The sequence below is a fragment of the Nycticebus coucang genome, chromosome 12, assembly GCF_027406575.1.
Source record: "Nycticebus coucang isolate mNycCou1 chromosome 12, mNycCou1.pri, whole genome shotgun sequence".
Classification (NCBI taxonomy): domain Eukaryota; kingdom Metazoa; phylum Chordata; class Mammalia; order Primates; family Lorisidae; genus Nycticebus; species Nycticebus coucang.
Genome location: NC_069791.1, coordinates 62,788,829 through 62,811,501, shown reverse-complemented (window position 1 = coordinate 62,811,501; position 22,673 = coordinate 62,788,829). Strand labels below are relative to the sequence as shown.

Sequence of the window (22,673 nt, the reverse complement as noted above, 5' to 3'; positions counted from 1 at the left end):
ACATATCTTATTTTGAAGTAAAAAAACAAAACGGGAAGAAATACAATCACACGGCCTCATGTGGCCCACGGGCCACAGTTTGAGGACCCCTGGATGCTGTTCCACACTAATTATGAACCACAAGCTCATCTTCCCAGGTGCAGAAAGGAGATAGACAAGACAGGATCCTTCTTCCACCTACCTAGGATAGTTGCATAATTGGTGCTTCCTACACTTGTTTATCTCTTTTAACATTTGCCTTAACTTATGTAAAATATAGATTTCCTAGGCCTCACAAAAATGTAACCATTTGTCTTACTGAGCCCCCCGCCCCATTTTCTTTTCTTCCTTATACCCTATCCCCTTTAAAATCTGAGTTTCGGGCGGCACCTGTGGCTCAAGGAGTAGGGCGCCGGTCCCATATGCCAGAGGTGGCAGGTTCAAACCCAGCCCCGGCCAAAAACCAAAAAAAAAGACTGTAAAATCTGAGTTTCCACGAGTACACACCCTAATCCCTTCTCAGGGCCAAAGACTGTAAAGGACAAACTGCCAGCCAAGTGCAATCCTCTAGATATACACAAAATCCCTAGATAAAAGAGCACACGTGGAGACTCCCAATGGAGTTCTGTTCTTTCCCCCTTCCAGAAGCTTTGGTGCTTTTTACTTCTTCTGTATTTCTTTCTAACTTCTAATAAAAGTCCTATCTTACCACAAAAATAAAATAAAACAAAATAAAATAAAATAAAATCTGAGTTCCCAAATCCCTTTGGAAAAGCAGTCAAAGCTTGTACGAGTGAGTTGTACTTTTCCTGGACATAGCTTCAAACGTTGGCTTAATAAACTCCACTGACTGAGACCTTTGCCTTAGTCTCTCATTTAGGGTTATCACTCTGAACCTGAACACCTGCCTGTAAAACGGTGTGGTTAAGATTAAATGGACTGCTACACACAAGCACTTGGAAAATGCTCCCATTACTCTTGCTACACCTGCCCACAGCCCTAGACCACACACCAGGGCTGAGGGTTCACTCTGTCGTCTCTGGAAGTCAGGGGTCTGAAGACTCTCTTCTGGAGAAGCAGAAGGTCCCTGAGGGCCTAGGGCCCAGCTCGCTTTCCTAAAAAATGCGGCCTGCCCTTAAAGCATCTAGAAAGGCTCCCGACAATCTGATACGTTCTAAGTCTCAGGAGCCTTGGGCACCGCCAGCCCCAGGGACCAAAGCCCTCGGAAGTCACTACCGGGTGGGCGGGGCATGCGGCGGAGGCGGGGCCGCGTCTCCGACGCACAGCCACTTCCGGGCGCGACACGGCGCGGGCGCGGGTGAGCAGGTGTTTCTACGGGCCGCCACGCCCGGCGTCAACCAGTGTGTGGGGACCTCTTGCCATAAGTGGATGCAGCTCGTCCATGCGGGCCACGGTGCTTCCGAGTAGGGCAACGAGAGCCCTGCGAGTGCCGTGGGGCCGGGTAGGCCGGGACAGCGGCGATGTATCGGGGGCGCGGAGAGTTTGGGAATCTGGAGCCTCAGAGGTCTGAGGGATCAGGGAACTCCGGGCCTGGGACCCGAGAGATTGGGGATTCTAGGGGTTTCCAGGTCTAGGGGGTCGGGAGACCGGGAGTCCTGGGGAAGGAAGGTGAGAGCCACACTGAGAAGTCAAGGACCGAAAATGGTCGGTTCTATTTGGGCGGGTCCTACATTGGGCCCTATCACACTGCAGCCCCGGGACCCCTCCTCTCTTTCCGGCCGGTCTGTACGGACGTCCTAAATCAGTTAACTGATCCAAAAAGCTCCAGGCGGAGTCTGTATGGGGTGGTAGTCTCTCCCTTTAGAAGGGACCTACTTGTGTTTCTGTTTTATGCCAAGTGATTCTTATTTTGGAGCCCCAGGGCATATCGACTGATTGACTCCTACCTTTCCCCTGTTTTTGACCTAAATTAAAGCTGCCATTAAAGAGACTCAGACATGGAAAGCAAACCATTGGTGATATCGAAGCAGAAGACTGAGGTGGTATGTGGGGTCCTCACCCAGGTTGTGTGCACAGCCTTCAGCAGTCACATCCTGGTGGTGGTGACCCAGTTTGGGAAGATGGGTACTCTGGTCTGCTTGGAGCCCAGCAACGTGGCCAGCGACTTCAGCAAACCGGTGCTCACAACAAAAGTCCTTCTTGGGCAGGATGAGGTATGAGGGAGGAGGAGGAACCTAAAACCCTCTTCCATGGCTGTGATTTGTTAGTAATGACAGGGAGCAGCTAGTGGATGAGCCTCTGACAGCATTTTCTGGGGCTTTCTATGTCTGAGGGCATCCCTCTTGCCCTTGGCAGGTATGTCTCCCAGCCTATCATCGTTCTATTCAGCAGACAAGTGGAGGGATTGGTTTTGTAATATGGGCCTCCTCCTTCATCTGACCCTGTCATGATAAATTAAGTTAATGAGTGGCTGTCCAGGCTCTTTCTGTGAGATTGAAAGTTCCCCTCCTTAAGCTTGTCTTTCATGAGTCCTTTCAGATTAGAGACAGCCAGGAGAGAGCAGAAGTAGAAGGCATGAAGAAAATAAATGTAATGCCCCTTTAGCAGGTTGTTTATGACTGGAATATTCTGAGTGTCTCGTTGAACTCTGAATCACAGTTGCATCGACGTATAGGATGATGATTTAATAGTGTTTGGGAAACCAGTGTGGGTTCTTAAGGGATATGTAATGAAAGCATTAAGAAAAAAAAAAAAATAGGTTTCTTGCTGCTAAAATGATTTATTTCCCTTCCCTTCACCAGCCTCTCATCCACGTCTTTGCAAAGAACTTGGTAGCGTTTGTGTCTCAAGAAGCTGGAAACAGAGCGGTCCTGCTAGCCATGGCCATGAAGGACAAAAGCATGGAGGGTGTGAAGGCCTTGAAGGAGGTGATCCGGGTATGCCAGGTGTGGTGACCTGGAGTCAGCAGCCACATGCTATCCAGAAAGACCAATTGGAAACTCAGACACTCACTTGGTGACTTAAAGACCCTTCTCCCATTATAGCAGAGGGAAGAACTTTATATGGCTTTAGCACTTGAAGCCAGAAAAAATATTCATGTCTCAGGCAGACTTTTACTCTGTTTGGTTACTGATATCTGTGTATGGAGGGAAGAAGTGGAATGTGTCTTGTGAGTCATGAATGGTTCTCCTTGGGGTCTAGATAGTTGTTTATATTTGGTGTTTTTTTCTAAGTCATACTTATTCACAGCTGCCCAAAGCTGTGTGGTGGCTATTAAAAATACGGACTGGGGCGGCGCCTGTGGCTCAGTGAGTAGGGTGCCGGCCCCATATGCCGAGGGTGGCGGGTTCAAACCCAGCCCCAGCCAAACTGCAACAAAAAAATAGCCGGGCGTTGTGGCGGGCGCCTTAGTCCCAGCTGCTCGGGAGGCTGAGGCAAGAGAATCGTGTAAGCCCAAGAGCTAGAGGTTGCTGTGAGCCGTGTGACACCACGGCATTCTACCCAAGGGCGGAACAGTGAGACTCTGTCTCTACAAGAAAAAAAAAAAAAAATACGGACTGATAGGAAGTGCCTGTGGCTCAGTGGGTAGGGCACCAGCCCCATATGCCAAGGGTGGCAGGTTCAAACTCGGCCCTGGCCAAACTGCAACAAAAAAATAGCCGGGTGTTGTGGCGGGCACTTGTAGTCCCAGCTACTGAGGAGGTTGAGGCAAGAGAATCGCCTAAGCCTAGGAGTTGGAGGTTGCTGTGAACTGTGTGATGCCATGGCACTCTACTGAGGGTGATAAAGTGAAACTCTGTCTGTACCAAAAACAAAAAAATACGGACTGAGACTAAATATTTTCATCACCAAGCTAGTGCCTTTCTGCTCTAAATAAATCAGGCACATGCCTTGTGTGGGAAGGCACCTGACCCTTTGTTTTCTGTGGCACTTCATCCCCTACCACTGTAATTGAGGGGTAGAGATCCATGCTCCCGTGAAGAGATCTGTAGATCTGGCAGTTTCCACAGGCAAGGCTGTCTGCTCTGTGGAGAATGTTACTCCTTTAGATGGAAAGGTGTAATTGTAACTTCCAGCAGTTTGCACCTGCATGTGAATAATGGACATTGGGCTAATTGGCAAGTCCTGCAGTAGAGATGATCAGGGCAGTGCCCTTGCATAGCAGTGTGATTCCAAAACTATTTTCTGCTGAGCTGCTATTTGAGTCCCCCCAAAGTGTTTCTTCCCCTTTTGCTCCTTTTCCTAAGTCAGCATGGGGATGTGTCCAGGCCAGAGCTAAGGGTGTGTCAAGACCTTGGAGGTCAGGAAAAGCCAGTGAGTGTGGTTGTTTTTGGCCATCATTTTCTTTTCTTTTTTTTTTTTTTTTTTGTGGTTTTTGGCCGGGGCTGGGTTTGAACCCGCCACCTCCAGCATATGGGACCAGCGCCCTACTCCTCAAGCCACAGGTGCTGCCCTTGGCCATCATTTTCAAGCAGTTTCACCAGGTGTTTCACGGACCCCTGGTCCTGCCTCAATCAATTACAGTAATCTATGGAATGAAATAGCGGTGCCAGGGGACTGTGGGGTAAGCCAGCCTTGGTTATTTTGTTTAGTGCCTGGGAGTGAAATTGGAAATCAGGACAAGGAACCCTGGGTAAGTGACTAGAATGAGGGCCCAGTCAATGGGCATGAAGTCAGAGAAACCAGCCTGAGGTGCACAGAGAAACTGCAGAGAAGGGCTCTGGCATCACAGTCCAAGGCAGACCTGTCTTGTGGGGTGAAGGGTGGTTCAGACAGTAAGTGAGGATTCATAAATTCTAGAAAGACTGAAGATCAAAGGCACAGGAGTCCTGGGGAGGTTGAAGTTTTCACAAATAAGCCCAAGTCTGGGGAGTTTTTGTTTTTGTTTTTTTTTTTTTGAGTCTTACTATTGCCCTTGGTAGAAGCAACAACTTTTGGGCTCATGTGATTTTCTTGCTTCAGCCTCCCAAGTAGCTGGGCTACAGGTGCCCTCCTTAACATCCAGCTGCTACTTTTAGAGATGGAGTCTCTCTCTTGCTTAGGCTGGTCTCAAACTTGTGAACTCAAGCAATCCACCTACCTTGGCCTCCCAGAGTGCTAGAATTATAGGCATGAGCCACTGCGCCCGGCTCTGGGGACATTTTAACGAGGACTGCTTTTGTGGGTCCCAGAATGCCCAGGGTGAGGCCACATGGCCAGGTGCCATGCATGAGGACAGTGTTGGGCAGTCTTCTGCAGCTTATTCTCACATGTGAATTCCTCAAGAGCCCCCCCAAGATGGGCCATACAGAGCCCTGAGCCCTCACTATGAAGATGTGAAGCCCACCTGGCTGAGAATCGCTCCCTGGCAAGATAGCTAGTACAAGCCACCCCAACTCTGCCTGGGCATGAGACAGGACAGAGTGGGAGAAGGATCTGTAAGAAACCCAGCAACACTGGCCCCAAGCAGGATTTCATAGAACCTGCAGCCAGGACTCCTGATACAAACGGCTCTGCCTGCCTGGCCTCCAACACTGTCACCACCCAGGAGGGTGTGGGTCATGGAGGCAACTTCACAGGTGGGAAGATGGGCTTAGTGCTGAGCAGTAGCTTCCCCAAGGTTAGCTGCAGAAAGGTGGAATAGAACAGAAAACCAGCGGCTCGGCACCTGTGGCTCAAGTGGCTAAGACGCCAGCCACATACACTTGAGCTGGTGGGTTCGAATCCAGCCCAGGCCTGCCAAGCAACAATGACGGCTGCAACCAAAAAAATAGCCAGGTGTTTTGGCGGGCGCCTGTAGTCCCAGTTACTTGGGAGGCAGAGGCAGGAGAATCGCTTAAGCCCAGGAGTTGGAGGTTGCTGTGAACTGTGATGCCACGGCCCTACCCAGAGTGACAGCTTGAGGCACTGTCACAAAAAAAAAAGAAACCCAGCCGCAGGAACCCCACCTGCTAGCTAGAGCCCTGCACCTCCCAGCCTCAGTTTCCTCTTTATAAACTAACTAATTTCCAGTCCACACAGTGATGTTAGTGAATGGGGATCAGAGCTTGGTGGAGATGCTTGTTATGAGATCCCTTACACCTGGTTCCTGGATATGTGGCTCTAAAGGTGAAGGTGCCCGTGGAGGGTAAAGAGAGGGTAGTGGGGAAGACTGTCCCATCAGTGGATGCTTTGCACCACGTCAAGTGGGCTGTGTGGCCACGACCAGACCCACCTACACTTTGACACCTATGGCAAACAAGGTTTGGGGGGAGTAGGCTGGTAGCACATGGGGCAGACAGATGGCTAGTCCCAGAGTGGGCAGGAGGATGGCAAAAGGTGTGGCCTATTGGAGGCTGCACCCAAGCAGGTAGGGCTGGCTGTGCAGGGTGGGGCAGGCGCCAGGCTGGGAGGAGTATTTTAGGTTTGGGGAGAGGCCAAGGCTTCTCGGGAGCCACAGGCTGCCCCAACAGCCATGAGGAGAGGGCCGGAGGCCTGCAGCAAACCTACCAAGAGCCAGCAGAAAGGTGAGCTGCATGCATGAATGTGCCTGGAATTTGCACAGAGGGGTATGCATCTGGGCTGGGACCTCGTTCACTTCGGTAGGGTGGAGGCTTCTGGAGAAAGCCCCCTCTATCTCTACCCCTAGGCCAGGTCCCTGATATCCTCAGGATGACACCTGGTAACAAAGGGTCTCAGGACAGCCTGGCACCTGCCCCAGCTCAGGTGGAAGAGTGTTCTCAGGGCTGGCAGGGGCAGTGGCAGGTGTGCAGTCTCTCCCCAGGAAAAGAGGCAGCAGACCCGGGGTATAGTCACAGGCACAGGAAACAGGAGGTGCCAAAGGCTAGCCCCGGCAGGACAGGAGCAGAAGACCTGTTGAAAGAAGAGCCATGTGCCTGGGATGGGGTGACAGGGCCTGAGGCTGAGAAGGCCAACCCCCTCTCCAGCACTGGTGCAGCTGAAGCTCTGAGTCCTGGGGGGCCCAGCCAGGGGATGGACACTAACATGCTGCAGCAGCATGCAGCCCCCCCAAGAAGGGCAAGTCACAAAGACTTGGCCAGCCTAAGTCACTGGCCTGCCCTCCCTGCTGCTCAGCCAGTACATGGGGATTCAGGGTGCCAGTGGAAACAGGCATAGGTTGGTGCAGGGTTTGCCCAGGGTCACAGACATCATGAGGCCAGAGTCTGGGCCCTACCAGCATATCTGACTCGAGGGCTGCTCCCTGTCCCCCCAGCCCCTCCACCCCTGGGCATGGGGTCAAGGTCTGGGCATCCAGTGCCCATGGCTACCAGACACTCAAGTCTCAGGACCTCCACATATCCACACCCTAGTTGGTGGGCCTTAGGTAAGGCAGGGCTGTTGCTTTGGCAAACACTGGGTGCCCAGGAGGGCAGAGCCACAATGGAACCTGGTGGGGCTGGCCTAGGGAAATCAGGTGTTTCTGTCTACCACCTCCCAGGCCCCAAGGCATGTCCAGGGGAGGCAGTTCCTGGGCACAGCAGTGGAGGAGAGGAGGCAGCCTGGGAGGGGTTGGAAGACAGGTGGCTATGTCAGGGCCACAGCATAAGCAATAAGGACATGGAGGTTTGGGACTGCCCAGGTGGCTTCTTGGCCTCTCCCAGGTGCTGGGGCTTACCATGTGCTGCCAGGAATCTGGTCTCATGGTCAGAGGGTTCTGGGCAGGCAGGTCTGCCCTGCCAAGGTTAGGTCACCATCCAGCCCCACCCCAGCGAAATCAGGCCTGGCCGGCCCTGCTGCCTCTCATGAATGAATGAAGGTTGAGGCACCAGCTGCAGAGAGCAAGGTTATCATTCAGCCTATGATCCAGCAGCCTCGAACCTGCCCCTCCCTGGGGACCCAGGTCCTGCACCCTAGCTTCCCCAGAGCCAATGCCCTGTGTCCACTGCCCAAGCATGGCTCAGCCTGGCTCCCCCCACACCAGGGTAGGTGTCCCAGGCCTCACAATGGCAAGAAGCTGTACACACAGTAGAGGCCTGACCACCTGGTCACACCCTCCACAGGCCCTGCCTGGGATGGTGAAGGGGTCCATACATCTGTCAAGGAGCCCACAGTGAGTGGGCTCTCAGCTAAGGCCACTCTCTGGGGAGTTTAGTGCCTTGAATAGTGATGTGGGTTCTGCCCTCACCATGGGAAAGGAGTGCTCCAGGGCACACAAAGGGCTGGGTCAGGCATGACTCCACACCCAAATCTAGGCAGGTGGCAGCTGTGGACAGTGGGGCCAAGAAGGACAGGGACAGTGAGTCCTGGCGTGGCTCTACCCTGCCTCTGAGGCCATTAGGCTTGAGGATGACGACCTGGCTTTGTGCTGACTCCGACACCCATTCTTCAGGTCACCTAGGGGCCTACCTCAGTGGGGGTACGTTGGGCTAAGGGCAGAGTCTTGGCCTTAGAGTCAATGCCCCATCTTCCCTAGTCCCTCCATGGGCTATGGGACCCACTTCAGGGAATCGGTGCCTTGAGCCTCAGTTTTCTCATCTGTGAAATGGGGCTAACAGATCCACTCTGCACATGTGTCAGAGTGGATATCAGCAGATACCCAGCAGATGTGCAGCTGAGGGTGAGGAGTAGCTTCTAGCCAGGCCCCCACAAATCTATGTGGGACTTGGGACCAGGGCCCTCCAGGGAGAGGGAGGCAGGGGACAGGACACTACCTGGGACATTGGCCCACTTGAGGTGTCCTTCACTATGCCTAGAATGGGCTAGGCCTAGGAGGCTAAGGAAAGTGGGGGTCATAGTCTGGGCCTCAGAAAGCCTTAGATTCTGCTGGGCAGAACCAGCTCAAAGCCAGAGAGGTGAACGCATCTTGGGGGACACAGGAACTGGAGAACTTGCATGCCTGGGAGGTGAGAGAGGGAAGCCAATGCTTACTCAGCACCTAGTGCTTGCACATGTTGTATAGCTCACTGTGTCAACTCCCATGTTACAAGTGGGGACATCAAAGCCCAGGAGCATACACTGAGAAATGGCAGAGCTGAGATTCAACACCCATGACCCCAAAGGGTTTGCCTTGCTGAAGGATCAGGAGCCTATTGGACAAGGATTTGGCAGAAAGCCTGGTAATGCCTGGGTCTCCCTGGATGTGGGAGCAAAGCAGATGTATGGTGGGACAGAGCCTGGTAATTGAGAGGGCAGGGCTGGAGGCAGAGGCAGCCCAGTGGGGAGAGAGGCCCAGAGGAGGGGCAGGCAGGCAGGCTGACATTCACCAACTCCTGCTTTGGCAAGGCCTTGGACTAAACCCATTTTACAGGTAAAAGAACAGAGACCCAGAGATGCAAAAAGCCTGGCAAGGTGGCCAAGGCCATTGGCAGGACAAAGGGCTGAGGCTGGCTCTGGAAATGACTGAATCAGGAAGCCAGAGAAAAGGGGGGGATAGAGATGCCAGGAGGCTCTCAGAGCCCCAGTTTATAAAATGCCTACTGGGCCCAGTGCTGGGAAGAATGGGGTGGAGGTCTCATGAGGCAAAGTAATTTTCCAGAGTGTGTAAGAGGTTCTGGAGTAGGTAGGCTAAAGGGCCAGAGCCCAGGTTTTCTAGAAGCTTATTAGAGGCAGTGGCTTGATAAGAACATGGCAGGATAGGATAGCTGTGAGAACAACCCCCAAAATGACACTGGGCCTGACCTCCACCAGCAGAGCAGATGGATAGCCCTGTCCATCAGGGCTTCCAAGAACTAGGGACCCTCCAGGGCTATGAACCAGCTCAGGCTGATGCCAAAGGCCCTTGGCCCACACTTGCCACTGACAGAAAATGCTGTTTTTCCCACAGTGGGTTCTACCTCTGAGGACAGGTCAGAGTTTTGCAAAGCTTTTGGTTTGTATCCAAGGCCCAAGCCTTGAGTGTCTTCCAAAGTCAGCCTCCCTCAGAGCTCTTCCAGAAGGCTGGCCCTGCTGGCTCCAGTCAGGGAAGTCCTGACATCTAGCCACAGTGCTTCCTGCTGTATATTAACTCATTCCTGCCATCTACCTGGGGAAGGACCTCAGTGCATAGGATGTGTGGCGTGTGGCCTTGGATTAAGGGCAGGGAGTTGCTGGGTAGCTCAGGCCTCATGTTGTACTAGAGGCCATAGCCTCAATTTCCCCACCTGTAGGATGAGTGGGCTGGACAAGGTAATTCCTAGTCCTTCTAGCCCTGTGCATGCCCCCATATCAAGTCTTTACCTTGCCAAGCCCTGAGCCATTGTCACTCAGGTGCAGTGATGGCTTCTGTCTTCGTAATTGTTCCTAATGATGAACAAGGCCAGACAGTGCTGACTGCACACACTGAGCCAATGCTTCTGCAGGTCCCAGGCGCTGTGGGGCTGAACAGGGGGCTTAGGACTGAGCACCTTTGGCACACAGTAGGAACTCACCTTGACACATCCCTGCCTGAGCCAAGAAGTCTATAGCCAAAGAGCTACCCACATGGCAGAACACGCATTCACCAAGCCCCAGTGTAGACTGGGACATAAGACCATGTTCTGGAATTCCAACATGGAGAAGGCAGACAGCAAACACATTCAGGTGGACAGAGAGTCACAGCTGAAATTTTAAGACAGGCTCTGCACCTGTAGCTCATACAGCCAGGGCGCCAGCCACATACACCAGAGCTTGCAGGTTCGACTCCAGCCCAGGCCCGCCAAACAACAATGACAACTATAACCAAAATATAGCCAGGCATTGTGGCAGGGCCTGTAGTCTCAGCTACTTGGTAGGCTGAGGCAAGAGAATCGCTTAAGCCCAAGAGTTGGAGGTTGCTGTGAGCTGTAATGCCACAGCACTCTACCCAGGGCGACAGCTTGAGACTGTCTCAAAAAAAAAAAAAAAAGACAGTGATGGGACAGAGGAAATGTTCTTTCCGGAGGGGACACCTGAGACGGTGGGACAAAGCGTCACCTGGGGGAAAAGTTGGTACAGAAGGTCCTGGGCTGGGAAGCAGACGGTACTCAAGGGGTGAGATGAGTTGGGCGTGGCTTCTTGAGCTTGTAGAAGGGTGAGAACAGAGTGTGGTTCCCCAGTCCCTTCTTCTTAAAAGGGAGAGTCGTCTTGTCATTCTGGCTTTGAGCCTACTTGCCCCGCAAGGCAGGAGGGTTGGATGGGTAACAGGAAGGACAAGAAATGTACAGTTCCATCACGGGCACAGGGAGGGCACTTCACAATGGTCCCCACAGTGTCCCCACAGTGGCACAAACCCACCAGTAACCAGAGCAGAGCAGAGGGAGGGGCTAAGGGCCCCACTGCCCCTCCCTAGGAGCCAAGGTGCAATGAGACACTCTGCAGAGGACCCTGGCACAGGAGCGACAACAGGGCAGGATGGGTTGGGCTCTCCCACCCTCCAAGGTCCCACACCATCTAAAAACACACAGCTTGGGGGCCTTGGCTTTTTTTTCAATTCAGATGAAATTCACATAACATAAATTGACCCTCCTTGCAGTGAATGATTCAGTGGCAATAAGCACCCCCTCTGTCTCCCAAGAAGACATTCTATAACAATAGCTTCTCCCCTGCATGGCCCTCCCTGGCCCAGGCACCACCCACCAGCAGCAGCTGCTAGGCCACCTGGCCCAGGTAGTTGAGGGCACCTGGTGGCCGACAGGCTTCTGAGAGCCAGCTGCCGTTAAGCAGACAGCGATAGAGTATCAACCAGGAAGGACTACCCTCCATTTCTCTTCTCCCGTGCCCTCACCACGGCTGAGAGCTCAGGTGGGCTGCTAGGAAAGCAGCCACCCTCCACCTGGCACAGCCTTTCAGATAGCAGCTTTGCTCCACCCACAATGAGGCCGCCAGTGAGGGCCACGTGGCTATGAGAATGACCAGCCAGGTGTCCCTGGAGGCTGGGCCTTTCAGGGCTGGGCTGAGGAGCTTCCTGCCTCCTGGGGTAGGTGCTGGGTCCTGTGACTACAGGCCAGAGTGGGGGAAGAAACCTGGACAGGCTCCCATTGTGGGAGAAGGAAGGACCCAAAGCCCGGCAGGTCAGCAGCAGACGGAAGAGCATGCACCTGGACTAGGGAGCAGGTACAGGCCAGCCAAGGGATCCAGGAACTGGGCCACCAACAGCCAGGCAGGTGCCTGGGAGCCAGCAAGTGCTGGATAGGTGGGCATGGGTTGGGGCTGACTCTATCTGCCATCCAGGCCACTCCCCAGACCACACCCCTAGCAGGCAGGACAAAAGGGGCTCCCCACTTTCTCAGATCCAGCTGGAAGACAGTCTCTGAACCCTAAAAAGCAGGCTGCCCACAGGCCCAGGACATCAAAGGGGGGAAGTGAGGTGGGAGTGCCCCAGGCAGGAGGGAGCCAGGCCTCATTGCCTGGCGGTGCTGGCTCCCAGCATTCTACCTGGCCTCTACCTGTTCTTGTACCAGCTCCTCCCCTGGAACCCACACCTTTGCCCTCTACTCCTCCCCTGTCTGTGTGCTTCTTGCTTCTACAGATGAATAACACCTCCCAGGTCCTGGGGACAGCTGGAGTCCTCCTGGCATCAGTGACGTGGCTGCAACTCAGCCCTTCGCTGGCCATGCCAGCTGGGCCGCAGGTGGACCACATGGGGAATGGCTCCCAGGGTGCCCCCAGGCTCTTCCTTACCTCCACGCTGGCCCGTGGAATCTCGGGTGTCTTTGTGTGGGCTGCCCTCCTGCTCACCTGCCATCAGGTAAGTCCTCCCCACCTCTGAGCCTCCTAGATCCCTGACTCCCAGGGCCACAGCTCAGCCCAGCCCCATAGGTGCTTCTGGGGTCTTGGGACCTCCAGGGGTAGCCCTTGGTCCAGACATGGGAGGCCAAACTGGCCCAGAGGAACAGTGCCTGGGCCTCAGAGGTAGCATCAGACCAGGGCCCAGTGGGGAGGGTGCAGGCTCTCCCCGGGATATGACACTTGGAAGCGAAGCCTAAAGGTGGGGAGACCCCTCCTCAGGCTGCATCATCACTCCCCACTCTGCACACTGAGGTCAGCAACATAGCCGTTTCACAGACAGGAAGACCAAGGCTTAGAGAGCCAGAAGGAGAAAAAGCCTCTCTGCCGAGGGACGGGGCCTGGGGATGGGGCAGGGTTTGCACTTTGTCCTACAGGGAACCATCAGCAGGAAGCAGGGAGCCAGTCAGCTCCAGAGCTCAGTTCCAGAAGGGGCAACACCCCTCAGCTCCACGTGGGAAGCAGGGAACAGAACAACTTTCCCAAGCTCTGAGCTACACACAGTCCCCAGCTGGAGTAGTCCCCAAGTGCGGGGTCAGGGACAGACTAGCCGGCTATGGAACTCTCAGATACGTGAGAGGCAGACACCATACTGGGCTTGGAGACTGCCTAAGCAGGGGTGGGGCCGTGGAACTTGTGCACAGACACAGAACTTGTGCACAAACCGGTGTTTGTCTAGAGCCCTCAAGCCAGCGCAGAGGTTGGCCTGTAGCCTGGGCAGGGGAGGCGCTGAGGGGCCACAGAGAGCTGCAGAGAGGCAACCTGTGAGCAGAGCTGCCCTGTAGAATGGTTTGCCTGGCATTGGCAGGGGAAGGGAGATTGGTAAGTGATCCAGGGGTGGAGCCATCAGCAGACTGGCAGCCGGGGGTGGGCAGCTAGAAGCAATAGGCACTTGCTAAGTGGTACCTGTCTACATGTGGTCTCAAGTAACCAGAACACAAGGTGGACCCGTGCAAGGACAAGCCAGGTAGAGCACAGCCACAGAGGTAGGCCCCTTCTGTTGGGCTGTCAGGTAAGACTTCTTGGAGGGGACAGTGTTTGAGCTGAAATCCTGGAAACCAGCTATGTGTATGTGTGGCTGTAGCCAGCTTCCTGGGGCCTTGCGGAGTTTCCTTGGGCTGCAGCTTCTACCTGTAAACCACTGCCAGGCCCATCCTTGCATGAGGAGTCCAAGATAGGACAGAGAAGGGCCCAGTGCCCTCACCTTACAGATGGGAACCAAGACTACAGAGGACAGTGGCTTGCCAAGGTCAGCCAGCCTGGTAATGCCAGCCCCAGGAAAGGTCTCCTGGTGTCTGGTTGTGCTGGGCTATCTCCTGCACTGGGGTAGGGGGGAGTGTGTGCCTGATAAAGAGCCCATTTCTGACACCAGCCAGCCCAGTCCCCAAAAGCTGAGTGCACAAGGCTCTGCACACATGGTCCCCTCTGTATAGTCTGCCCTCTGCCCACCTCCACTCACAGTATCTCCTCCAAGAAGCCTTGCCCACAGCATCCTAGGACCGGGACAGTAGTCAACTACCCATACACCTGGATTCCTGGCTCTCCTTCCCCTTGAAGACTCTGTTATTTTTTGTCATGTCTTTAGGTTGGTTTTTTTTTGTTTGTTTGTTTGTTTTGAGACAGTCTCAAGCTGTCGCCCTGGGTGGAGTGCCTTGGCGTCACAGCTCATAAGCAACCTCCAGCTCTTGGGCTTAAGTGATTCTCTTGCCTCAGGCTCCCAAAGTTGGCACCCGCCACAACTCCGGCTATTTTTCTGTTACAGTTGTCATTGTTGCTTTAGCTGGCCCGGGCCGGATTCAAACCCACCAGCCTCAGTGTATGTGGCTGGCACCCTACCCACTGAGGTACAGGCACTGCCTATTTGTCATTTCTTTGTAAAAAACATGGAGATCTAGAAAGATTTAAAGACAAAATCCATGATCACCAGCTGAGCGCGGTGGCTCATGCCTGTAATCATAGCACTTAGGAGGCCAAGGCAGGTGGGTTGCCTGAGCTCACAGGTTCGAGACCAGCCTGAGCAAGAGCGAGACCCCGTCTCTAAAAATAGCCGGGCATTGTGGCAGGCACCTGTATTCCCAGCTACTTGGGAGGCTGAAACAAGAGAATAAATAGCATGAGCCCAGGAGTTTGAGGTTGCTGTGAGCTATGATACCATAGCACTCTACCAAGGGCAACAAAATGAAACTGTCTCAAAAAAACAATTAAAAAACCATGATCACCCATATTTTCCCACTGCCCAGGGGTAAGACATTTTTAATAGAGTCACGAGCATAGATGGGCACAATGAGGAGCAGGAGGATGATATAGATTTGCCCAGGCATTTTTTTTTTTTTGCAGTTTTTGGCCAGGGCTGGGCTTGAACCCGCCACCTCCGGCATATGGGGCCAGTGCCCTACTCCTTTGAGCCACAGGCGCCGTCCTGCCCAGGCATTTTTGATAGAGTTCGCCTCCAACTTGGTTTGCCATCCTGATTTTTATTTTTTTATTTTATTTTGTTGTTGTTGTTGTTGTCGTTGTTTGGCAGACCCTGGGCCTGGTTTGAGCCCACCAGCACCAATGTATGGCTGGCTGAGCTATAGGCGCCGAGCCCCATCCTGATTTTCAGATGCTTCATTCTTTCAGAAAATTTCCCCACCTGGGTATTTTTTTTGAGCATCATTTTCACTGACTGATTCCTTTGCACACTGCAATGTGACCAGCCTGGGCCCAGCAGTGAACGGCACCCTTACATTCAGTCACTATGTATCACTGTGTTGAACATCCTTGTACACAAACCTTTTTCTTTATCTCTGAGAAGACTTGCTCCTAGAGACAAACTTCTAGTCATCCTGATGTCCCCAGATGTCTGAGCCCCCCAGGTGGCATAACATTCATTTCTACCCCAGGATCTGAGCTGAGTAGGCCTCAGAGTCTTGCTGAGTGAATGAGTGAATAAGCGTTCAGGAAGAACAAACGGGGTGGGATGGGAATATCTCATGCCCAAGGAAGTTATTTACCAAAAAAAAATTAAAAAGGTCTATTGAACATGGTGACCATTACAAGTAACAATGTAATGTACATTTGACAATTGCTAAAAGAGTAGATTTTCTTTTTTTTTTTTGTGATTTTTGGCCAGGGCTGGGTTTGAACCCGCCACCTCCAGCATATGGGACCGGCGCTCTACTCCTTGAGCCACAGGCGCCACCCTAAAAGAGTAGATTTTCAATGTTCTTGCCATAAAAAAAGATTAATATGTGAGGTAATGGAGACATTAATAAGTTTTATTTAGTCATTCCCCATGAGTATATGTGTATATATATACACACGCACATATGTATCAATTAAAAAATAAATTTTGCTGCGGCAAGTGGCTCGTGCCTGTAATCCTGGCATTTTAGGAGGCTGAGGTGGGAGGTTTACTTGAGGCCAGTAGTTCAAGGACAGCCTGGACGATAGAATGAGATTCTCATCTCAAAAAAGAAAAAAAAACAAAAACAAAAACAAAATAAATGTTAAAAATATGTATCATTGGCTTGGTGCCTGTAGTTCAGCGGCTAGGACACCAGCCACATACACTGGAGCTAGCAGGTTCAAATCCAGCCTAGGCCTGCCAAACAACAATAACAACTACAACCAAAAAATAACCAGGCGTTGTGGCGGGCGCCTGCAGTTTCAGCTCCTTGGAAGGCTGAGGCAAGAGAATCGCTTAAGCCCAAAAAGAGTTTGAGGTTGCTGTGAGCTGTGACACCATGGCATTCTATCAAGGGTCACATAGACTCTGTCTCAAAAAAAAAAAAGTATCAGGTGGTGCCTGTGGCTCAAAGGAGTAGGGTGCCAGCCCCATATACCAGAGGTGGTGGGTTCAAACCTGACCCTAGCCAAAAACTGCAAAAAAAAAAAAGTATCATTTTGTGTTGTAATCAGAAATGTATATTTAATATATATTTATATATTAAACATATAAATATGTATCTGATTGCAATGGAATAGTATTTATTTTCTCTGATTATAGTAAACATGCTCATGGTAGAAAACTAGAAAATGTAGGAAAATGAAAGGTCCTCCGCCCCACCCCCACTTCCTCCCCCAGATCTACCTGCACCTGCGCTCCTACACCATGCCCCAGGAACAGCGCTACATCATCCGCCTGCTCCTCATTGTACCCATCTATGCTCTCGACTCCTGGCTCAGCCTCCTCCTCCTGGGAGGCCACCCGTACTACGTCTACTTGGACTCTGTGCGGGACTGCTATGAAGGTGAGTGACAGGGAGGGGGGTGCCCTGAGTGGGGCCCCCAGGGGCCTGCACACAACACACATGGCCACCCCCTGGGATCCCTGCCCTTTGCCCCACCATGGCTGTGATTAGCAATGTTGGCAGGCCTCGGGGAGGGGCTACAGAAAGCCTGCCCAGAGCCTGGGTGCCTATGCAGTTGTGATGAGGCTGAACTTGTGCATGGAGCCCCCTGAGCCTCAGCTGGTCCCCATGAAATGGGCCCCATGGAGTCCTGGGTGGGTCTGGCAGGAGCCTCTGTGTAGGTCAGGGACCCCATGGGCCACCGGGCTCACCCTTCTGTCTGTCCTGCAGCCTTTGTCATTTACAGTTTCCTGAGCCTCTGTTTCCAGTACCTGGGGGGCGAGAGTGCAATCATGGCTGAGATTCGGGGAAAGCCCGTCAAGTAAGCCCCTCACCCCAGGGCCCCACCAATGCCTTGCACGCCCAGGATAGGGCGGCTAGGCTGGCACCGGGACCACATCCTCTGTACCCTACCTCAGGGACTGCCCACCCCCAGGTCCAGCTGCTTCTACGGCACCTGCTGCCTCCAGGGCATGTCCTACTCTATCGGGTTTCTGCGCTTCTGCAAACAGGTGAGTGGGGGCCACCCTACCTGCCCTTCTACCCCCCAGCTGGTACCCAACTGGTGCCCACCCTACCCTGCTTTGCCTACCCTTGCTCCCTTCCCTCCAGGCCACGCTGCAGTTCTGTATTGTGAAGCCAGTCATGGCCTTGGCCACCATCTTCCTCCAGGCATTTGGCAAATACCGAGATGGGGACTTCAGGTAAGGCTGGCAGGCGCAGGAGAAGGGGCCCAGCAAACTGTCCAAGGCAGGGCACAGTCTCCAGCTGAGCAGGACCAAGTCCTTACCGTGAAGACACCAGTGTCAGCGAAGACCAAGACCGCAGGGTTCCCCCTCTTGAGGGGAAACAAGCAGGGTTAGACTGGCAGATAATACCCAGGGCAGATGGCCCTGTCCCAGCAAATGTGCCGAGGACCTCAGGGCTGCACGGCCCAGGCAGTGATGGCTCCCACCCTGCTGCAGTAGACCCACCCAAGGTGCACAGCCAAGGGGCCAATGTCTGCCCTAACCTGCCAGCTGAGCAGGTGGGCAGTCACCCCCAAACAGGAAGGGGCCCCGTGTCAGATGCACACATGCTCTCACACACACAAGTGCAGGACCACACATGATATGCTTTCTGACAGGACTGTGGGGGTCACTCCTTAAAGTAGACATGATCCCAGCAGGAGGAGGGTCAGGGGCTTTGCTGGGAGAGGGCCTCACATCCTTGCTGGGTTACACATGGGGTTCAGTGAGGGTTTCCCAAGGCCACCTGTGCCCACCCCCAGCTCCTTGCTGCCCCCCTGCAGGCCTCGGGGAGAGGGTCCTGAACAGTTGCTGTGGAGCCTATAAGGCCCAGGCTTAGGGTGGGGCCACATCTAGGGCACAGGAGCTCTGGGATGGGCAGGGGAGAAGGCATGGGCCACCCAACCACCTGACCACAGCTCTTCCTCTGGCCCAGCATCCACAGTGGCTACCTCTACGTGACTCTCATCTATAATGCCTCTGTCAGCCTGGCCCTCTACGCCCTGTTCCTTTTCTACTTCGCCACCAGGGAGCTCCTGCAGCCGTTTGAGCCCGTCCTCAAGTTCCTCACCATCAAAGCCGTCATCTTCCTGTCTTTCTGGCAGGGTGTGTGGGGTTAGCTGGGTGGGCGGGCCTGCCCAGGCAGGGGCTGGAGTCCCTGGATTCTCTATCTCTTGTAAACCATTGGTTTCCCCAGCCAAAGTACAGGTCAGCAACACAGCCTTCTCAGCACGAGGCCAGTAAAGTCTGGGCACAGAGGAAGTGGGGCAGCCCCCCCAGCAGGCATGGCCCCATAGTCAGTGGAGAGAGGGAGTCAGATAGAGGTCACACCAGCACCTCCTGAGTCCTGGTCCCTGCCAGGCCCTGGCCAGGCTGTGGGCAGTCAGTCCCAGTATGCAGAGGAGGATGACTTCCAGACAGGAGCTAGGGAGCCCCGGACTAGGGTTAGGCACAGCAGGGAAGGCACTCCTGGGCATCCACAGTCATACCCTGCCTATGGAAGCCACTGGCTCCTCTAAGCCTCCAGCTTTCCAATGTGTAGAATGGGATCCCATTCCACACGTTGGGAAGCTAGAAGCTTAGAGGGGGCCAAGGGCTTCCATAGGCATAGTTGCCATGGGGCCTGCAACTTTTCCTCCCATGCAGACCCCCTAAGCCCTGGTGCCAGCCTTGGTGGTGGTGGGTGGCACTTGGAAGGTGAGGTCCAGCCTAGCCTCCCACTAAGGCTGGTGTCTGAGTGTCCACACCATCCTCAGGGATGCTGCTGGCTGTCCTGGAGAGGTGTGGGGTCATCCCTGAGGTCCAGACTTTGGATGGGAGCACAGTGGGGGCTGGCACGTTGGCTGCTGGGTACCAGAACTTCTTCATCTGCATTGAGATGCTCTTTGCCTCTGTGGCCTTGCGCTATGCCTTCTCCTGCCAAGTGTACTCAGAGAAGAAAGAGAACTCACCAGGTATGCCAGACCCTCCAGCTGGGGGGGCACGTGGAACTGCACAGCCCTGCCCTTGGTAGGGTCTGTGTTCATCCTACATATGAGGCCCAGGAATGTCAACATGCTGGTCAAGGAGACATCCCAGGGTGTCCTGGCTCCAGACAGGCGCCTCATCTGTGCGTGGCTCAGGCTGGCTGGCAGGAGCCGGGTAGGCAGAGGCTTGAGTTCTGAGTGAGCTGCAGTGGGACGGAGACTTGAGGGCATCTCTGCTGGTGGGGAGCCGGTGCCCACAGCCAGGCATGCTCTACCCTCACTGGGACCAGCCTCAAAGCAGAGGAGCTGGCATCCCAGGAACTGGCCACCCATCTGGTCAGCTTGGAGGTACCAGAAGTTTGCAGGGCTCACCCAGCCCCAGGTACCTCCCTAGCCTCTCAGGAACTCCAGGGGACATGGTCCCTGGTAGGGATCTGGGCAGAAGTAGGCCCCAGGGCTGGGGTCCAAGAGCTGGGCTGGGAGCCCTCCTTGGCTGATGACAGCCTGACTTGGATATACAGGAACTATAGCCCTAGGCAGCCTGGGGCCAGTAGGGACAGATGCACGACAGACTAGATGTGGGGCCAAGAGGCTGTGCCCTTGCAGGGGGGTGTGCAGTGTGTGTGGGAGTGTTCATGTGCTGCCTGCTTGCCCCAGGCCCAGCAGCACCCATGCAGAGCATCTCCAGCGGCCTCAGGGAGACCATGAGTCCCCAGGACATCGTGCAGGATGCCATCCACAACTTCTCACCAGCCTACCAGCACTACACACAACAGGCCACACACGAGGCCTCCAGCCCCAGCCAGGGTGGGTGCCCCTCGCCTGGCACCAACCCTGGCATGGCTGGCAGCTCTGGTGGGGGCAGGAAGAGCCGAAATGTAGAGAAGCGGATGCTAATCCCCTCAGAGGACCTGTAGGTGCCCAGCTGAGGACCCAGGCTTCCCGGGTCTCTGGGAAAGGATGCTCCCCACTCCTGCCAAAGTCAAGCCTCTCCCAAGAGACCCCCACACAACCCAAGAAGATGTTCCCATCCCACCTCTAGCATGTGGGTTAGGGCACTTGGGGCCCTGCCAATACCCAGGGCTTACACCATCCCCAGTGGGCCTGCTGTCCCAGAAGCCTGAGGACCTGCTGACCTGGCTTTGGTTCCCAGTGCCACACCAGCCTCAGGGGAGCTGCAAAGTGGCCCTCCTTTCATGCAGTTCAAGCAGGCCCCAGCTACACAGGGCAGGGCAGCCCAGCCTGAGACAGCCCAATGCTTGGGTACTGTGGGCTAGGGACTCATGTCGGCCGGCCAGCCAGGATGGAGCTTTGCCAGCTGAGCCTTGCTGTGGTTATGGGCCCAGGGATGGGGGCATGCCAGGCTTGCCAGCCACTCACTGTCTACCAGGGAGCTGCTCTTATTTATATAAACCCCTTGGATTTTCTAATGACTGATTCCCTGTTTATGATCTTGTGGGGCCAGTAAGTGCCCTGGGCAGTGGCCACAGTGAGGAGCAGATGAGGCCTTTGATATCAGTCAGGCTGGGGGGGGTTCCCAGTCCTCCCTGCCTGGGGCAGCCGGCCAGCTGTTGCTCTGAGCTGCACAGGGCAAAGAGCTCAGACTTTGAGACCTGACACCTGAGTCTGTGCCACCTGAGGAGCCACTTCTGTCTTTGGAGCCTCAGGTCCCTGGTAAAATAGGCTAATGCCAGCCCTACTACAGCAGGTAGATGAGGCCATGTGGGCACAGCCCAGAGAGCTGGGGGGCGTAGAAGGATCCTCGTCCTCTCCCCTGCCTCCTCTTCTTCCATGTGCCAGGTGGGCCTGAGTTCTAAGAGGGCTGAGCCAGAGGTCCAGGCCCTGCCTCAGGAGGCTGGAGGGAAGAAAGCAACCCAGGAGGTGGGGTTTTCCTGGAGGAATGTGGCTGGGCCCTGGGCTGGGGATTACAGGTAAAGAAGGGGGAGGGGGTGTTATAGGGAAAGGGTGTCACAGTTGGAGAGGGGATTGGGGTGTCACAGGCAGGTGACATCACGGAGGGGAGGGGGCATCACAAATGAAGAGGGGGTGTCAGAGCAGGGGACATTGTGGATGGAGCATGGCAGCAGTCAGAACACATGGCGACCCAGTGTGCATCTGTCAGTCTTGTGTGTCTGGCCACAGCATGGGGGTAGGGCTGGGGCTCAGGGACTGGGCACGGGAGCCAGCCTGCTGGTAACCAGGCACAGCAGGCAGGAAGGCCAAGCAGGCAGCACACAGGGCCGGTAGCTCCTGCCCTGCCACTTGGAGACTTACTCCTATAGTCACTGGAAAGCGAGGGAGACATACCCAGTACCTCTGAGGGACTCAGCAGGTCAGGAGCCTGTGGTGTCAGGCTAGAGTGGGCCAACTCACTGGCCTTCTTACTCCCTGGCCAGAGGACATGGAGGACTCAAGTCTGGTGGCTTTTGCAGGGCCCAGCTGGGCTGGCTGATAAGATAGGCTGAGCTTCTCCCCACGCCTGCTGGAAAGGCTCCTACCCACCTTATCACACCCTCTGCAGTTGGCAGGGCCATAGGGGCCCAAATGGTGAGGCCCCAAGTCTTAGTCAGTCAGCAGGTTTGGGAGCAGGTGCTCCACAGAGACCTGCTGACAGAGGAGGATCTGGAAGCCACAGGAGGCTGGAGGCCAGGCTGTGCTGCAGAGCCCAGGGAGGGTGTGGGGAGCTGGCTGAGCCCTGGGCCTGCTCCCCCTGCCTTGGAGAGGACCACCCCTTTGAGGCTTGAATCACCAGGGCAGAGGACAAGTGCACGAGAGTCCTTCTGGAAACCCTGATGCCCATGTGGGCTCCAGGTTGCAGGGATTAAGATGTCATGGGACAGACTTGTTTGCTGGACAGTGCCTTAGGCCTGCACTCTGTAGAGAGAGAAGTTTGTATGGACCAACCACCCACTGTGTGAACTGAGGAACCTGACATGCACGGTGGCCAAGCCGAAAGGTCAAGCAAGTTGCCTGAGGTCATAGAGCCAGGATTAAGACACAGGGTTGGGAGGTGGCTCCACAGGACTGCCTCTTCTCTGCCACAGGACAAGGCCCCACTGCCTCCATTCTAACATAGTGCCAAAGCCATGCAGGCGGAGCACGATGCCCTCTGCCCCTGCCATGTGCCAAGTACAATAAGTAATACAGCTTCTCTAAGGGCTGTGGGCCCTTGGGCTGAGGAAGGGACAGCACCAGAAGTTGGCTGATTTGGGCCAGGTGCTGTTGCCAAGTCATCTAACCTCTCTTGGCTTCATCTGACATGGCCTAGCTGAAAATCCCCAGCAATC

The 22,673-nt window shown here is 54.5% G+C and overlaps 2 protein-coding genes across 7 annotated transcripts; both read left to right on the top strand.

Moving 5' to 3' along the window:
* Positions 1–1,263: 1,263 nt before the first annotated feature.
* Positions 1,264–3,225, top strand: PSMG3 (proteasome assembly chaperone 3). 2 transcript variants are annotated; one of them, XM_053556676.1, is made up of 3 exons: positions 1,264–1,504; positions 1,916–2,153; positions 2,742–3,225. In XM_053556676.1, exons 2-3 carry the CDS (start codon positions 1,938–1,940, stop codon positions 2,892–2,894), a joined length of 369 nt encoding a protein of 122 aa, XP_053412651.1. In that variant the 5' UTR covers positions 1,264–1,504; positions 1,916–1,937; the 3' UTR covers positions 2,895–3,225. The 2 variants fall into 2 exon arrangements, with proteins under 2 accessions (XP_053412651.1, XP_053412650.1); XM_053556675.1 differs by having other exon boundaries at positions 1,265–1,441.
* A 3,076-nt stretch (positions 3,226–6,301) lies between these two features.
* On the top strand, positions 6,302–22,312 carry TMEM184A (transmembrane protein 184A). Of its 5 annotated transcripts, XM_053556669.1 has the most exons (10): positions 6,302–6,425; positions 11,775–11,907; positions 12,323–12,541; positions 16,649–16,814; positions 17,145–17,235; positions 17,350–17,425; positions 17,526–17,617; positions 18,357–18,526; positions 19,177–19,374; positions 20,044–22,311. In XM_053556669.1, the coding sequence occupies exons 3-10, from the start codon at positions 12,323–12,325 to the stop codon at positions 20,301–20,303; spliced, it is 1,272 nt and encodes a 423-aa protein (XP_053412644.1). In that variant the 5' UTR covers positions 6,302–6,425; positions 11,775–11,907; the 3' UTR covers positions 20,304–22,311. The 5 variants fall into 5 exon arrangements, with proteins under 5 accessions (XP_053412644.1, XP_053412646.1, XP_053412648.1 ...); XM_053556671.1 differs by lacking the exon at positions 11,775–11,907 and having other exon boundaries at positions 6,336–6,425; XM_053556673.1 differs by lacking the exon at positions 6,302–6,425 and having other exon boundaries at positions 8,678–11,907; positions 20,053–22,312.
* The last annotated feature ends 361 nt before the right edge of the window (positions 22,313–22,673 follow it).